We start from the raw sequence: 18796 nt of genomic DNA on the forward strand, positions 1-18796 counted from the left end.
ATCTTTAGTGATGCATGAAAAGTTTTCTGTTTATCATCAATTTCATCGTTGATGATTCTTTGTTTTAATTGTTTTGTAAAGTCGTGAAATAAAATTTTTGTCAATTTTTACTTGGTAAATGAAGGCGTTGTAGTGTTTTATGAATCTATCCACACAGAAGGGAAAGTAAGAGAAGAAAGTTTGCTTTTTTTTAGAATGAACAAGATTTCGAAATATAACCTCAGGGGTAAAGTTTGTTTCATCTCTTTAAAAAGTCTGAACAAGATATCGTTGCCGTCATTGTTGTTTTGTAGTACATATAACCATGCATGTATTTTTTTGTTTTAATTTGATGTTTGCGAATGGAGTTTGCTAGCTGTTCCTCAATTCATCACCTTTTAAAATATCGATGACTATCGACGAAGAGTTTGCATAACCTCTAGTAGACATATCTTTCTGACATTAATCATTCCCGCTTATGATTAAACATTTTATTCAAATCTAAGATCTTTTATATCCTATGTAAACTTTCGATAATTCCAGCATCGATTTCATTCATATACATGGGATTACAATTCTTTCAGAGAAGCTTTATTATATTTATCATGTGCATTTTGAATAGTTTACTTCATGCACTCTACGCGCTAAATCAATATCACAGAATTCTGTTGCAATGAATAGGGAGATTTGTATGCAGAGAAAGCGGTTATTTCATAAAAACCCACCGGAAATAAACCACATGTAGTCCGCGGTCTCCATATTAAGCAGACTGTATCATTATATACGCTGTAAACCGCGTTGTAAAGTGTCAGTAAAAAAACGGAAACTACAAAGTAGCTATACTCATTGCTGATGTTTTCCAAAAGTTCATCTTTGCTGGTTTAAACGCAATAATGATGTCGGACAGTCGGACTGTCACAATTAAACGTTTACACAAATGGCGTGAAAACACATTTGGTCAATATTATTTTGAAATCTTCTATATTCAATACAACATACCTACATTAAAATGAAACATTACCATCGAGTCATTCTTTGTTACAATTATCATATATGTTGTACATTTATTTACAAAAAAATTCTTCCAAACAGACTTTCCATGCAGCTAACGTTAATATTTGTTTGACACAATTTCTTCAGTAAACTTACAATTATTATATTTTAGTTATATTTCCACACGGTCATCTCCAAATAATGAAAGACAACGTTCGATCTATGATCTACATAGTTACAAAATAAAAATCAATTCATTCAACTATAATTTTGGGTTATTATAATTCATTACATATATATTATAAAACGATTTTGATACAAAATGTCTTGTATCCTTAACAAATCATATACATATTTATTTTGTCCTTCTGTTTTTGAACAAAATCACCTACATTAGTCTTTTGGGGCAAAAAAAATTCGCCACAAATGCTACAAATTTTTTGCCTTGCAATTTTTCTTTTTGGAAAAAGTCTCAGGTGTGTACCTAATTATGTTCAGGACTCTAAATTCTGTATTAAATATACATAGGTTATTTTTTTGCGGTTTTGTACCCGCTATACACATGAAAATTTGAAGAAGCAAAACCTATTGATTTTTAACTACGAAAGTGTGCATTTCCATTAATCACGAAATATTGTTTGCCATGACATGCATATAATCGACTGTGTATTATTCGTGTCGGCTTCGAAGCCGCTTCAATGTTTACGCGCAATATACTTAATAACCTATTATTTTCAAACTTGAAATTAAACTACTTGAAATTGAACATGTAACCGCTATCACGCGTTGCTAGGATTAAGATACTATAAACAGTAAAAGCATGCTTGAATGCACTCCATGGCTAAAATACAAAACCTTAATAACATTGTCAACGTATGTTGCTTCATTTATGATCAACAATAAATCTCATCATAATATCTTTCAGTTAATCGTTTGCTGTTTGGTTTCCACAAGATAAGCTTTATTTTCCCAAACGGTTGTTTTTATTTTTTGGGCAGTACTTGATAGTATGTGACTCATCGCCGGTAGCCTTGCACAATGGACAAGTGTATGCTCGAAGTATTGGACACACAGTTTTGCCTTGTGAATCTTTAAGAACATGACTAGTGTACACTTTTTTGCTTTCGCCATTGTTACGACAAAACACACAAACATTCTGATTGCGCCTTCCCACGACAATCTTGCTGACATCTGCCAATGCAGGACGCCCTCCTGTACCTGAGCTGTCGTGAAAGATTCGTGCTGGAGTGAATCCGGGTGCTAGAGATGGACTTGTTTGGAGCGATCCTCCGTCTAATGTGTCGAAATCGCGTCCTCCACTTGACGTATCGCTCCATACATCTGAATCCATGCTATCCAATCGACTGCGTTCTGTCGCATAACCTATCATATCTCCGTAACTATGCTGCGGATGGCTTCCAACCTCACAATTTTGAACCAAGTGAATGAGACCAAAATAGTCGCGGAATAACCGAAATTCAGCTTCTCTTTCATATTCGGAGATATTTTTCCCCTCTGCAGCTTTAGTGTATTTTATAATTTCCTTATCGTAAAACAGTGTCAACATTTCATCTCCCATCGTGCTGAATTGATGCGAAATGCTTTCCAGTGCAACTGATTTGTAATCTCAATTGTATATAGTATACAGTTGAAAATCTTACTTGTAAAGATTCAGAGTATCTTCTCTCCTTCGCTACTTGATTGTATAAATTTTGGCGCCTTTTCGCGTCGTTAATCGTATGTCTCCGCGTGTGATGTTTGCGACAATGCTTTGTCTTCGACTGCAGCGTTGAGCAATCAGCATACAAACTGACGGCTTTTGCAAATGCATTTTAAATTATGGAGCACGACACAAAAGGACATGTGCTTGCTTTGTTAGTGTACATTATACTTTCCTCTCAGCCAATCAGAGAAAAGTTAACTAAGTACACATACGTTTAGAGATGAGACGAAAGTATCACTCGTCTCTTCTCGAGCAAAATTTGAACCATAGTTGGCGCATTGTCTTCACTATTAATAGAGAATGTTAAAATAAACAAATTACGTTTTAAATGGATTTTTTTACTCGCTCAATCTTGACTGCATAACTATTTAGTCTTAATTTGCTCAATTAATATTAACGTCACGCTAACTTATCTCCTGTACATATACTCTTCAAATTGTCTTAACGCATTTATAATTATGTGTAGTAAACTGTTGAAGCTACTCCTCTAGAAGCAAAATAACTTTGAGTTTATTTAATTTTTATGATGTATTTTTGCGTTTATGTGTTATGATATTTATGCATGATATTAACGCCGTTATATTAGTTTAGTGTTGAAATGTCCTTATAAATTGAACAAACAATATTTTGTTCTGAATATGCTATTGAACCAAATCAAAACAACAAAAATTTTGCAGACAACGCGAGAAAAATAACGAAAATGAGAGCTCTTCATCCGCGACAATAAACGTGGTTAAACTTTTTGTTGTCTGATTCAAATTATACGAAAGCGGCAGGCATGCCGCGGCTCTTAAAGCTAGCTTGGGGACGTCATTACACTTTTGTGTCTTTGCTTAGTTGCAAAGTTGAAAGTTCATTTTGAGTAATTAGTGTAAACTTTCATGTTTTAACTTCCTTGGATACACTGATATGTTAACCCATATTTTACACGAATTAAATTTTCCCTGCATTGATAAATTCCGCATTCCGTAAAAGGTATTTTGACAACAGCATTATTTTCATATTAATATTGCATAGTAGAGCTTGTTACAATTACTCATCAACCAAAATACTCTATGGCGCTGATCACTTCGTTCTACTTTTACAGAATATCTAATGATATTGTATTATTGTCCATTTTTGTTTTTGCATGTGGTGGCACCTGCAAGAGAGCGGCAGCTGTCGTTCTTATCTAATGCAAATGATAATAGAAGTGTTGTAGAATCGGCCCCATCTTCTCAATTAATTCGCATTTGAACATCTTGATACGGCAGCCTTCTTACTTGGAAATAAACTACTTACTTACTTACTTACTAAATGATTGAGTCATTTCAATATTTGATCAAAAGCCTACTATCATTATCAATAATTCGTAGAGAGCTATTTCATAATTATGTTCATGAGAAAATATAGCATGTAGTTTCATATTGTAGATCAATACATAAAATTATTTATCGCGTTGCTGTCGTGAGCATATTTAAACTTCAGTTATACAAGCAAAACATGTGCTAGGGAATTTTGAAGAACACGAGTGTGAGATTAAGGAAAGAAATTAGTTCCTCTTATCGGAGACAGGTAGTTAGTTCAGACGCCTTTCCTCACAGGATTAAATAACCTCACGATATCCAGACAATCACTATTCAGGTCTTTGCAAGAAAGACTGCTGCAACAGTTGTAATATTTCTTTTGCTCATATTATTATTAATATACAACTGTTCTTTGTAACATAAATTTTTACTATCGGTTAGAGATATTGGAGTAATTAAACGGGGCATTTCATTGTAGTACACGTCTTCACAATTTGATCCAATGCAAGCTTAAATCATTACGTTCTGTTCAGAGGAATACCATTCTTGATGTATTTTTGGCTATTTGACCTTCGTTATGCAACTATTACCGACTTTGGAATATGAAAACAGCGGTTGGCTGTCATTGTTGGTCAATATACTCATCGTCCACCGTGACGATAAGCTTGATGTCCAACCACAGACAGATAGAATTTTTAATACCTATAATATTACCAAAAGTCAACAAAAAATTTGGAAATATAACAGATAACATTTCGTTCAACACTTAAGATTATTATATCAAAATGATTACGAAAAATGTCTACTTTTTAAGGTCTCTTCGCCATGATATAAAGATATTGCACTTGCTGGTTTACAATATTCCATAGATCTAAAATGCTGGAAATTCCCACACTAAAGTTGTAATAACTTACTAATGCATATTTGCATCATCTGACTTTTTTATCAATATTGTTTTTACTTTCGACTCTCTCTATAAAAATTGAAAGTCATAGGAAATTTATTTGAACTTGACCTTCAAACTTCTGGCCGACGTTGGTTGACTATGTCTATTGACACAGTAAGAGCACTTCAAGTCATTTAGATGTCGAATTAGTCTTCAGCTTTTCTACAGCTTGGCAAACAGGCTGCCTCAGCAATAGTAAATTATTTGTAATTTGTCAGCTCCCTTACGAGGTTAGCAAGCTGGCATTGATTCAAAGTGCCCAGAGTGTGTAATATCACTATTAAAAAATATTATTTCTCTGTTAGCTATAGCCAGTTAGGGTGCTTGTTCTCACACTCACAGAAAAAAGCCCTAAATGGGCCTTATAAATATAACGAGGTACAACATAAGTAACCAAAGACTTCATACAGTTGGAAAAATTCCCGAAATTCTCTTCGTCGACGAGAAATGACAAGACTCGAAAATGCTACGGGGTTACTGCATTTGCGTCGTTTTTACATTCAAGAGTAAATTTGACAGCGGCATACTTTTACTTCAGTATAATGGTGCAATGTTGCGACCGTTTATAGGCTGAGGAATGCAAACAATACAGCCTACAAACAGACTTCAATGAAGAAAAGGGAGGGGGGAGGTTGCCAACCCTCATCCATGGGAAGGCTTGAAGTAAGCAACACAACAAGAAATGTAAAATGGGAGTGGCACATTTGAAAAAACGTGTACGAACTGGGAATTTTATTGGCATTTTAAATCACGTCATTGTTTTTCTCATTGCTTGCTCATGAGATTTTTCATTTTGGCAATGTAAAGTACCCTCAGGAAGATGTCATAAATTCAATTATTTGTAAATATTTTGTCCGTTTCAACTTTTTTGGGAACAGATTTCGTGAATTGAGAGGAGGGTGGGGGTGCATCTTCATCCATTACAAACCTTAGTTACAAGCTTGAGTTTTACCAAGAGTTTCACCAAAAAGTTGCCGAATCCTTTTAATTTCATGGAAATTTTTTCACTTGAAGTTTTTTACTTGATTATTAAATTGTAGAAAGTTTACCAAAAGTAATAAAAAATATAATACACAAAACTCTGGTATCGTTTGATCAGATGGTTGTTCTCATTGCAATCACTTCATTGAGTTGTTCCTTTAGTTGTTTCCTTGACAACAATAACAAGACAAAATGGCCAAGTAAAAACAGCGATATTTTTGTGGAGATCTTCTCCATGATATATATGATTTGAGATGTCGCTGGAAAACTCACAGGATATTTCTGAAGAGGCAACCGCACCTTCAGATATTTTGCCATTATTTTTCACAAGTAAAACACAGGAGATATTCGGTTGTGTTACTGATGAACTTGTCACCGCCGAAAATCCGTTCAAAATCATAGAAAAGAAATTAATTCTGCAGGATTTCAAGGATCGAGCGGCTGTTTCTGACTTTCATCCAGCAAAGGCGATTGTACAGGTGAGTTGAAGTTGTGTGCCTTAATAATCGTGAGTTGGAAATCACAAAACTGGTCCTCCATGTTCTGACTGTCGAATTTCATCATATGAAGTTTGTTTGATGTAGGAAATGTGTAAAATTGTGTTAAACATTGATTTATCAATTTTATTTAGGAATATCCTGGTGAAGAATTGTTAGTTGTCTATGATGCTGAATTCAAGTATGGACAAAATTTTTATTTATGCACCACTGAAGAATGCAAAGAAAGAATTTTGCATGTAAGAATTTACAGTATCATTTACTGAAAATCTTGTTCCATGTATTCCTTGTATCTCTTGCAAAAAAGAAGAGTTTGGTGCAGTAAATATAGTACTGTACAGAAAAGCTCATTAAAGTATAAAACTGTAAAATATACTGCAAATAGGAGTGACATGGTACAACTCAGGACTTGGAGAAAGAAAATACACAATATTGTGACAACCTCACTTGACTTTGAAGATGACTACTGCTAAAGTTTTTGAAACCTCAGTCAACATCAACAGTCTTCTCAGGACTCTACTTACATGGACGACCTACATCAAACTTTTTTACACCAAATTCTTATAACAAATACAACTGCAAACATTTTCTAAATTGTGAATTTGTGATTAGTTTCAAGTTTAATTTCTTGCATCTCTTATTTATTATTCTCATATTTAATTTATTGATGTTATATAATTTATTTATTGTTTATTAGTACAATTTATAATCGTTATTATTGTGATATTCAAATGAAATAGAAAAGTAGTTTGATGTCAATTAACTCTTAACAAGAACTTTTAAAATATTAGCCTGAAGTGTCAGCTGAAGGCGAACATGAAATAGGTACAGAAGAAGAAGGCGGAACACAAGAAGAAGATATTGTTGTATGGAAAGGACCAGTAACACCTAGACCTTGGGAATCTTTTGGTAGTGAACTTGAGGTTCAAGAACTAAATGTTGTTGAAGCAAGAGAGAGGGTATTGAGATATTTTTTCTTATATTTGTTTTCTTCTAATGGAAAAATTTTAACGTTTCTTTCATGAAAAACAAAACGCTGATGCATATTGGTATACAGAACTGGGAATGGGTGTGGCAATTAAAGTTGGCTTTTTGGAAGAGTGGGGGACAGGCAAATTACTAGAAAAGTGTTAAGGTGGTGGTTTCACACTTATAGAAGGATGTTCGTTTTCCCAACAAATTCATTGGAAGCACAATGTCTCTTTAACTGCTGCATGCCTATGCAGTGATGTATCAAAATCGCTTGTGGTTCTTTGTTAATCAGTGTGCAATATAATTCCCCATAAATACGTGTGTGATTTTTTCCACGATTTTATGCTTTAGTCGTATACTTTAATGTTTTGTTGTTTATTTTCATTTATTTTGCTTTACGTATTTCAGATAAAAATTCGTATTTGGCGCAAACGCAGAGAATTTGGCGCTCCTATTAAACTTTCTGATCACTCTGAAAAAACAATGAAAGATGCTATTGTCGAGTGTCTTCCCTTCGAAGATAAATGTTATAGCATGAAGAAACTGATTTTGGATAAAGGAAGTCAGGTATTTTTCTACTTAAGTGTGGGGTAAAAATCAAATATCAGGGACATTGTATTATCCGTTTAACATTGGATGTATTCCGTGTACATATTAGTACCAAGTAAAAATTAACTGTACATGATTTTCGTTTTCACTTAAGGCAATTTTACGACAAGAAGAAAAAGGCTCACAGACTAAGTGGTATGATATATTATCGCGGTTACACAATTATTTTGTGCTCTGTTATAAATACTTTAACTAAATGACTTCCTTTCCTTCCTTGTTGTAAAGTGCATATGACACGCAAATTTTGCTATTTAATATATATATTTTCACTAAACAAAACTTTTATAATGACAGTGTACTTTCTAAACTAGTTCATGCATATTTTCGTTCTCTAGGTATAAAAGTTTTTGTAATGTCCAATGTACGTAACTAGTGACGTCATATTGCATAATTAGTCGTGGAAAAGTTTCAAATAATCTTCAGTTTCAACTTTTGGTTGAACTTACTAGGCAGTAATTCATATCATTTACAATGAAAGGAACTCTGCCCCTGTGAAAATAACATATCAGCAAATGTAAAGTCTAGTTCTTATGATGCAATGTAAGGTCACTGCTTGTTTAAATTGGACATTACAAAAACCTCAATATCTTGAGAGTAAGTAGAGACAAGCATAAACTGGTTTAGAAAGTCCATTTTCATTTTAAAAGTTCTGTTTAGTGAATGTATAATTTAAATAACAAAAAATGTGTATTGCGTACGCTTCAAGGCAATAAAAACTGTAGTTTAAAGCATTAATCCTTATTGTGCACGTAACAGGAAAAAACCTCGAAATGCTTGGGTGCAATATGAAGCAAGATTTTTCCCTGACAAGGAAAGAATTCAGGAAGAGAAATCACCAAGTTTACTGGAATTTATCAAGAATGTTACACCAAGGTTTCTATTATGAAACATAAATGTTTACAGACAATTGTTATCAATTCTTTTCTCCCTCCCCTCCTCCCCCATTCATTTGAGCCAGTTCTCTTCAGCTCGAGCGCTGCCAAGCACTGTTATATTAAATGAATGCCTTTGATTGATTGACGAGAAACATTGCTAACGAGAAACTGTGTCATTTTCAACATTTTTTTTGCGAGGAAAATTCGCTCGTTTGATTTGTTGTTGAAACAGTATGATGACGTCACATTCCTCGTCAGAAATATTTTTGGTAAAATAGAATATTTTAGTTCTATATAAACTTAGGTTTGAGTTGGCTCTGCAACAAAACGAAATCATGGATGTGTTTTATGATGATTATCTTAACTTGGGTGACGATGATGACGCTTTTGGATCGAAAGCAGATAGTTGTATAAAGGTACTATAAGATTTCATTACAAAATACGACATTGGATAGCTTAAGGATACTTGATAAAAAATTATAGTGGTCTCGTATGAAATGTAAAACTTTGGGGGTTTTTGAAGGTTTGCTGTTTTCTCCGAAGAATGTATTGGTCTATAATCACTATTAAAACTAATTATTGTTTTATTGAAAATTTTGAAGTGGATTGCTATCCTAACAATCTACTTTTAATAAGTAAATTACTGAATAGGAAATGCGCTAGAAAACTTTAGAGGGAGAAATGATGCTAGCGACAAGTTATAAAACAAAATAATCAATTTTTTTACGCATTTTTTTATTCATTTGTTCTAAAACCCAAAACTTCTCATCTTTCCTTTTTCAATTCTTTATATACTAATTATTCCTTGCTCTATCAATTCCATACTAAATAATTCTAATTATATCAATTTAGTACTGATTAATTCCTATTACATCAATTCCGTTTTAATTAATCATTATCGTACCAATTTCGTACTAATTACGGGAAAGTGATCACCGTAATCATATTTCAATTACAGTATGAATTATTTGTACGTCATGATATACATCAACGTTCTTAAAATTTTGAATGTAAAATAATCTCGTTTCAGGAGTACCAGTCATTTACGGACCTGTTGTACAGTAAAGAAAAAGTCATTACTCATGCTGAATGGCATCCTACAGCTAAAGGTATTTGATTTTACTGTCATAGTTCAAGTACTAGTTAATGAAGTTGACTCATTTGTTCAGGAATTTTCACAGAGGCGACAAAGAATAATATGACGACAGAGTTCTTTAAAAGAGGCAAAAAATCACCGTTGATTTATTTTTGTTGTATCTGCCCTTTAGGTATAATTGCTGTTTCATGTTCAGAACAAATGTCTTTTGATGAAAGGGTAGAGCAAGCTTCAAGGATTATCATGACACCCTCTTTAATATTAATCTGGAGTTTCTCTGATCCAATACACCCTCAGGTATCCCATACATCCTCAATTATCCCATGCACTAGTCCTATCCACGACATGTTGAACTTAACTGAAGCGAGATTTGGCTCATACTTGTGTAAGAGACTTCGCCATGGGCGTAGGAAGGTCGATAATTAGGGAGGCTCATATTCATAAATAAATGAGATGCACTGTTAAGCTCCTTTGAAATTTATTGTTTTCAACGGATTATACAATGAATTTATGAATATAAGCCCCTCCTAACCAGTGCTGTAGAACTAAATTTATCAGAGGGCGTTCTCTTGACGAAGCTGAAACCATGAAATTATGAAAAATTACCCATTTCAAAGGTAGAAGGGGCTCCTCCCCCAAGCGCCTCCCACTTCTACAGCACTGTTCCTAACTATCGATCTTCTTACGTCCATGAAATTCAGGCTTGCTTTTTCTAGTTAAGTATAAATATTTACAATTTCAACCTGTATAAAGATTTGGTGAAAACTGTCATTGATTGAAATGAAGCCTTTGACCTTAAGTTTGCTTTTTTAACGTTGAAACAACTCGGCTCATTACACAACTTCAACTGATGTGAATTTTTTCTTTTATTTTAGCTTCTATTGGAAGCTCCTGACGACATTTTTATTTTCAAATTTAATCCATCAGAGCCTACAATCATTGCCGGGGGATGTGTCAATGGACAGGTAAGAACGGAAGTAGAAGGTCCATGTACGTAACACGTGTGAAGCACGTGTTATTTTTAGACACAAGCAAACGTAACGTAAATGTTTAACCTTTAGGTTGTATTGTGGGATTTCAGTAATTGGAATGATCGCTTACTTAGTCATCGACAAACGTTGAAGGCAAAAAAGAATACAATGACGTCACTGGTCAGTTTCATTACGTTTTCCATGTTGTAGAATATATCATTATCCCGGATGACATTAAAATACGCACGATGATGAGAAATAATCTAACTTTGATAAACAGATCGTTTCAATATGTTTTGTATTTCATCAGCCCGGATTTGAGGACGATACAAGCACAGAAACTCCGATTGTTCGTTACTGCGCTGTTACAGCAATTGAACATAGTCACAAAAGTGCTGTTTCAGACCTGCAATGGATTCCTGATCACATGGAAGTATGTCTTCTCATACATGCTATTTTTGTTTCTATATACTAGACATATGGACAGAATACATCTTATATATTCTGGTGTTTCAGTATTGATCGCTGACCGAATCTCCGAATCTGTTTTTGAGTCCCTTCACTATTGAAAAGCTAATCATAAACGATAAAGTTATGATATTGTCTTTGTCAGCAAGATCATTAACTCTGATTTATCTTTCAATAACCGTGTTAAGCATGCTCCTTAAAATTTTTACAATCCGCCTTTATGACGGCCTTGGTCCAAAGTTTCAGTTTTAAACTCATCATTTTTTGCTTTGCACATTCATCATCCATCCGGGATATCGATACTGAAAACGTAACATGCATCTATTATTGCATAATTGTTTAGATTGGCAGAATGGGAGTTGTTGTTGAGAACAAATCTAATTATTGTCATCAATTAATGACTTGTGCTGCTGATGGGTGAGAGTTGATGATATTTTATAACTAATATAGTTTATCACAATTGTAAAACTTGATTTTTGATTCGATTGCATGATTATCTTTAACGTAACGACTGCATAGTTTATTGATTGATTACCAACTATCGTTTATTAATGCGTTTTTTTCTTCGTGCTTCCTGCTCGTTGCCCGGTTTAGAAGTATATTATTTTGGGACACAAGACCAAATAAATCTGCTCATCATAGTCAACTTATGTCTCCTATAAAATCTCCTATTACTCCAAATCCAAATACTTTGAAGCAATTGGACTTGACTTGGAAATATATTCTCAAGGTAGAAATTTATGTATTGATAATCTTGCAAGATTATTTTTTTCATGTAAATCAGTGAGAAACAAAATCAAAATTAAGTTACATGTGATTGGAGTTCTTACGGACTTTTTACACCAAAATACTCGTAAACTCATCTCAACTGATCATTGATTGGTTTTCCTAGATAACAGTTGGTCATTTAACTGGTTCGGGGAATTTTGTCCAACAAAATTCAGCATAGCCGAGAAACATGGTGATCGATCGTCGAGTATGGTTTTAGATTGTTTAAACTCCATCTTGAACTTTGTTTTCCAAGAATGCCTTTATTAGTAATCACATAGAACCACTCTGAATTTGAAGGTTGTGTAGTGTAGCAGCAGGAACGTAGGCAGTATTTATGAAAAAGTGGGAGGCGGGTCGTCACTTAGGACGTGTCGAAAAAAACTTATGTTGCTGTCAGATTGTGACTGGGAGAACATTGTTTTACAATATGACGTGTGACTGGTAGAACTTCATAATATATTTTACGCACAATGTTTTACGATTTTATTTGTAACTGGGAGAGTTTCAGCAGTAGATTATTAGATCAAAAAGTTTGCCTTTAGTTGCCATTATTTGTTTCTTGTATATTTGTGTCATTCATTGCATGTTATTTTTTTGTTTTAGTCAATAAGCAACCGGATAACGATGTCGATGCAGACTTGAACCTAAATAGAACGGTGTCCATGACTGGCAAAAGAGATCAAGGAAAAATATTAGAAAATATTCCAACATTAATGTTTGTTGGTACCGAAGTATGTTATTATGTTTATCATACAACCGATTAACTATGCAGTAACGTATGTATATAACCTATTGTTCCTATGTAAATAATATATGTGTATAATCACAAGGTTAAATAGTTGGAATGTTATTAAACAAAAAGAATGATAGCACAGCGCTATAACCAACTTTCTTCCTGGAAGGTTAATTTCTCAAATGTTGTTAGATAAGGTCGTTATTGTTTGTAGTTGTTGGTTATAGCGCTGTGCTATCATTCTTTTTGTTTATATGTGTATAACCTATTGTTCCTATGCAAGGAGTAACGTATTTACCCTATTAAAATATATTGCAAAAAAATTTTGCAAACACCATGCAGTCCTAAACATGAAACCTCCAACAGTCCTCGTAGATAAACACTCAATTAATTGTCATTATAATTTATATAGAGTGGTGACGTCGTTTATATGGATTGGAAATTATCAAAAGACAGCGACAGTGGCAGGTTTATAGGTTGGTAACTGGATAGAAATGCACCCATAGTACTTAAGTTGCACCACATGCTGGACTATGACAAAAGACTGCGACATTGGCAGGTTTATAGGTTGGTAACTGGATAGAAATGCACCCATAGTACTTAAGTTGCACCACATGCTGGACTATGACAAAGACAGCGACAGTGGCAGGTTTATAGGTTGGTAACTGGATAGAAATGCACCCATAGTACTTAAGTTGCACCACATGCTGGACTATGACAAAAGACAGCGACAGTGGCAGGTTTATAGGTTAGTAACTGGATAGAAATGCACCCATAGTACTTAAGTTGCACCACAGTGGCAGGTTTATAGGTTGGTAACTGGATAGAAATGCACCCATAGTATTTAAGTTGCACCGCATGCGGGACTACGATGTATGAAATAAATAAAAGCTTGGAACTGATAAGGGTGAAGATCAAACGAAAAAGATTCATATTTGATTTTAATTAGAACTTTGCGAATTGTATTCGTTTCAATTATTTATAATCAAAGCGATGGCCACCAGAATAAAATTAACCAACAAGATTAAAAATGTTTGTAAATGATGATCGTCCAGGTTAATAAAGTCCTGAGAAGGACTGTTTTTGTTGTTGTTGACTGACGTTTCGACAACCTTAGCGGTAGTCATCTTCAGAGTCATTTGACTCTGAAGCTGACTATTCAAACCATTTACTTTATTAAGATTAAAAATGTCAACCACAATGAAAAATTACCATTATAGCTAAAGTTTATCTTTTCTATTATATCATGATATAACATAGTAACATTTTCAATGACGGCTACTATTTTAGCCATTTTCCTTTGTATTATATGGATATTCTCTGTGTCTATATGCAGGATATCTTTTTATATTTAAAACAGCGAACAAGCCACAGTTGGTTTTGGCTGCTCACGAAGGTCTCGTGTGCGCCCTTGTACGGTCACCTTTCTTTAAGGACATTCTTTTATCTGTTGGTGGTTGGACATTCACAATATGGAAAGAGGGTGTATCTGTAAGTTCTTAGCTATCAACGTTTCTCATACTTTTTCACAGTTGTTGAACTATCTTTCATTACTTAGAACGTCTTTATGAATTGTCATAATTTCTGCTTATAGACTGGTTCATTACTTGAGTCAGCATCATCTCCTGTTAGACTTACCGCAGGAGCATGGAGTCCTACGCGACCAGGTATTCTGGTGTCCTCGGTTGTTTTGTAATTTGAGCACACAAATTTAAAGATTTTTTGCATTCATTATCTCATCACCTCCCCCCCCCCCCAGGCAACACTCATTTTTGAGGTTGAATTTATTTCTTATACAAATTTTGTAAAATCAAATGTGTCGTTGCTTCGTTTCATTACATGCATGCTAGAGGTTAAAGCTATAAAAATACCCTCACCGTGATTGACTGTGGCAGACGAAAAATTTAAATATGTGTACTATGGGTTTTTCTCATTATCTCATCATTTTACTTGTTTACAAATATTTGTTCCTTCGATGTGTTTATTATCATTGTATACTCATAAGCAAACACAGAATGTGTTTGTTTATTTTGTATGTGATGTGTGACACTATGTCTTTCTTTAGGTGTATTTTTTGTTACTCGTGCAGATGGCAACGTGGACGCATGGGATTTAATGGATAAGTATGTATTCAATTTTAGAATTAGTTTCACTTGTGGTTTGAATCTACTAATTGATTAACTTTTCTGTTTTTAATGACTGGGTTGTGTGAACGTTGACAAAAGAGTTGGTTGTATTTGATAATAAAAATTCTTCCTTTCAATAATGTTTTAACGTACAGGTCACATGAACCATCGTTAACACAGAATGTAACTGCTGCTTGTATTACATGTTTAAGTCCTTTTCAAGTTTCGAGTAAGTACTCTCTACCTTCATTTCATATGCTGTGTTTTTGTGCTAGCATATATACAAGAATTTCGTTCATGGAGAATTCCTCTAGATGGTCATTTATGCATGATATTACAATATGAAGTATGAACACCTTTCTTTCCTTAAATAATGGCATACCAGTATATGATGTCAACCACAAATCTGCTTGTCTAAAAAGCACCGAGGAAGGATCGTATTACTCTCCCAAAGTTTCTGTGATCTCTATGAGAATTGAATTTTATATAGCTGTGAATTCTATGTTTTGAATCTTTCTTTAATTAGAGAAACTAGACCTGTTGACACAACTTATTGTTGTCCGGTGCATTTTGAAAAAAATAAGCACAGAGATTTTCATTTTAATCAAAATTCTCAACGAAACATTGATTGTATGTTTTGTTTTTCCGATCTTTTTTGTGCATTATTTTACTTATAATGTAGAAAAACAGCAGTTATTGTCAGTTGGCGATAATGTGGGAACACTGCACATTTTGGAAGTTCCATGGAATTTACATCGACCCGCCATTAATGAGGTATACATAATCCTTATATTTTTCGTTTAAAAAATCCCTTCCACCCATCAAGGTTTTTGCGCTCTTGCTTTGCACTACGTCACAGCATGGTTGGGAAGTACACGGTAATACACGAACAATAAATCGGCGATGGTAAACGTTGGGTGTTTTTGCCAATGTTTTAGTAAAAACTTTAGTAAAATTTGAACAATATCATTTAGTCGTGGGTTTCTTCATCTGTCGCCATACCGTATGACCGAATGTAATCATTTCACAGTACTTGCTTAGCAACAAGTTTCCTCATCTTGAGCAGCACAATTTTTTTAGCTTTTTGAGCAACAATAGCTACTTCATAGGATAGTATTTACATTTTGATTTATTAAAAAAATGAAATCGTGAGTCGAAACGTTGTTTTATAGAAAAATATCATCGAGAATTTCTTCGACCGTGAAGTTTCACGACTCGCGTTTGTTGAAGAACGAAGAAAAACACGCGCCTTGGAAATAACGAAAAACAAAGATGACGAAAAACCTAAAAAGCAAACAGTAAGAAATATTATGGCAATGGGAAGACAGTATGATCACACTTTCAGAATAAATTATCATAGTACTTTGGGATCTGTGGGGAAAAGGCGAACAGCTGGATCATTGTGTGTGTCGGGGGGCGGGGGACTTCAGTGACTATAATTGGCAGAAACACGCTAAGGGGCTGTTCATACGATCCCGGTAACCGGGATTCAGCGAGGCGTGAAATGATTGAAAACTTCAAGCGCAAAACCTACTACCTTTTTTAAGCGTCATAAGTCATTGTAGTTGTAATTTTCAAATCAGGCTAAATTATTTGTTTTCGTTTTAAAGCTTTTGTGAATTTGCAACGTCAGAGCATAGAGAAATTGCTCAAATAGGTTTTTGTTGTGAAGTATTCAATCTTTTCCATTTGTCAAAATGATTTGACGCTACGGTGAATCCCGGCTACCGGGCTCATGTGAACAGCCCCTAAGAGACTTTGGAATCACTAAGGAGAATTGTATGATCACATCAATAGACTGCAAGGATAACGTTGGGAGCAAAATAATATTATAATTCTTATAATTTTCTTCAACTTGTGGCATGTTTTTTATTTTAGGTTGACACGAGGAAACTTATTGAAGCGCAAGAAAATGAATGGGAGACTAAAGCGCGTCAGGTATATTTTGTGGATACTTTTTTAAGGATAGTACCCTAAACATGGACAAGCAATTATAGAATACCTGCCAAATTCCGTGTTAGTTTTTTTTTGCAGGATATTTTATATCTTTGCCTTTAAAGGATGGTTCTCATATGGTCGTCATAGTCGCTTTGATAGTCTCCATTGAGTCCTCTGTATAGACTGTTCTGCCTGACCAAAACTACTGAAACGACTTGAATTAACAAATGAGAACTACCCTTAGCTTAACATCAATGCAAACAACAATATTTGGATGCCACAAATGATAATTTTTCTTGTCAGTTTTGTTCATTCCTGCAACTTTGAAGGGTTGATTTTATCAACTAATATCCATTTAGGAATATGAAAAATACCTAAACATGGAGAAAGTTTTTCTGCAAGATCTTGGTTTCCTTCAAGACGACAGTGACATTTAAAAGGACTTTTATCTTTTGTATCTTTTAGTTAAAAGATGTTTGTATTTGTACATGTTAGATGGTAGCTTTCAAATATTTTAAAGGGTATGACATCCAAAGAGACAAGGTGGTTAGATTCAATACTCACTAGAAATTCAAAAATTAATATTTATTGTAGTTTGTGTTTGAAAAAATCAAGATTTACTGTATTTTGATAAATTCATCCTTTTCCATTGCAAGTTTCTGCCAGTTTTTTAAATTCATTTGCTTTAGTTACATCCACTTGCACACCATCACCTTGTGCATAAATTCTGCTTGCATTTACACATCCCCATGCATGTCCTAGACGGCAACTTTTGATAGATAAATCCAATGCTTTAACCATGTCTTTCTTAACTTCATTACAACCAGCCAGATAGATAACACTTAGATTAAAACATCCATTACGAAAGTTGCCATTACATGCCATACTAAAGAGTTCAATTGCTTTATTCATATTTCTTGGTATACTAAAGTGTTTCTCTCCTTTTTGATGAAGTAGACCTGCATTATTACAGGCACCCCATATGTTTTTTTCACATGCTTTATGGAATAAGCTAAGAGCTTCCTTTGGTTTTCTTTCCTCTATAAAAATTAGAGCAAAGTAATGTAGGTTTAAGCTAATGAACAAATGGTTGAGTTAATTTAATTTTCAATTTCAATCATCATACTAACTCTTTTTACAAGTGCACGTAAACATGACAAAATGAATGTGTTAATCTCATCTGATCTCAGAGTTAACTGGTAACTTGATTATCACACTCAATAACGTGATAAACAGCACATTATCTAAAGAAAATTTTCCTGAGTTAGGATGTCACAAGTGTACCTTTATTTGTGAGATGAATTATGCCGAGTGAAAAACAACTTTGTGCATAATCCTGATCTTCACAGTTTGCTTTAAAAATAGCTTTTGCTTTTTCATTGTCTCTTTCTACAGCTTGATAGAATTCACCAAGTTGATGACAAGCTGGATAGTGTGAGAAAATTGAAGAAGTTACACAATAATGACATTAAGTATACTGCATCACAAATAATAATGAAAACTTTCAGACGTTTCAAATTCAAAATACCAAATCACGAAACAAACATTCTTTTTTTCTTGTCCCAAGACATTCGTGTTCCAGAATGACCCGTAGTTGATCAACGTATTCTTCAGGTGTTTGCTCAGGATTTCTCATGTCGAAACCAGACATTTTAACTTTTAATTTTGGTGTGATTCAATGTCTGCAAATATGCAAATGGTAAATTAAAGTGTACACCACCCGGTCACGTACCCAAACATTACACAAACATAAAAAACACGAACGACACGCATATTCCTTTGTGAATTTGTATTTTGAAACTGAAATCACTGAAATTTTTATCTTGTTATAA

At 34.1% G+C, this 18796-nt stretch overlaps 3 protein-coding genes across 3 annotated transcripts; 1 reads left to right on the forward strand and 2 right to left on the reverse strand.

Moving 5' to 3' along the window:
• Positions 1–943: 943 nt before the first annotated feature.
• Positions 944–2864, reverse strand: LOC124459093. The gene has a single exon (XM_047008662.1). The coding sequence runs from the start codon at positions 2549–2551 to the stop codon at positions 1934–1936; it is 618 nt and encodes a 205-aa protein (XP_046864618.1). The 5' UTR covers positions 2552–2864; the 3' UTR covers positions 944–1933.
• A 3228-nt stretch (positions 2865–6092) lies between these two features.
• LOC124459204 (dynein axonemal intermediate chain 3-like) lies at positions 6093–17599 on the forward strand. The gene is given in 26 exon segments (XM_047008747.1): positions 6093–6387; positions 6540–6644; positions 7197–7364; positions 7786–7944; positions 8081–8121; positions 8743–8859; positions 9166–9277; positions 9892–9970; positions 10130–10254; positions 10833–10922; positions 11019–11108; positions 11239–11361; positions 11740–11813; positions 11991–12126; positions 12289–12310; positions 12313–12377; positions 12779–12898; positions 13313–13376; positions 14261–14391; positions 14495–14567; positions 14966–15023; positions 15182–15255; positions 15709–15800; positions 16199–16324; positions 16905–16964; positions 17324–17599. Coding segments are annotated over 26 exon segments (2607 nt in total). The 5' UTR covers positions 6093–6162; the 3' UTR covers positions 17402–17599.
• On the reverse strand, positions 17408–18780 carry LOC124459017 (cytochrome c oxidase assembly factor 7-like). The gene is made up of 3 exons (XM_047008609.1): positions 18510–18780; positions 18249–18389; positions 17408–18004 (listed from the first exon to the last, which is right to left on the reverse strand). The coding sequence occupies exons 1-3, from the start codon at positions 18613–18615 to the stop codon at positions 17601–17603; spliced, it is 651 nt and encodes a 216-aa protein (XP_046864565.1). The 5' UTR covers positions 18616–18780; the 3' UTR covers positions 17408–17600.
• Between the last annotated feature and the right edge of the window lie 16 nt (positions 18781–18796).

This window comes from Xenia sp. Carnegie-2017, unplaced genomic scaffold, assembly GCF_021976095.1.
Source record: "Xenia sp. Carnegie-2017 unplaced genomic scaffold, XeniaSp_v1 HiC_scaffold_1, whole genome shotgun sequence".
Lineage (NCBI taxonomy): Eukaryota > Metazoa > Cnidaria > Anthozoa > Malacalcyonacea > Xeniidae > Xenia > Xenia sp. Carnegie-2017.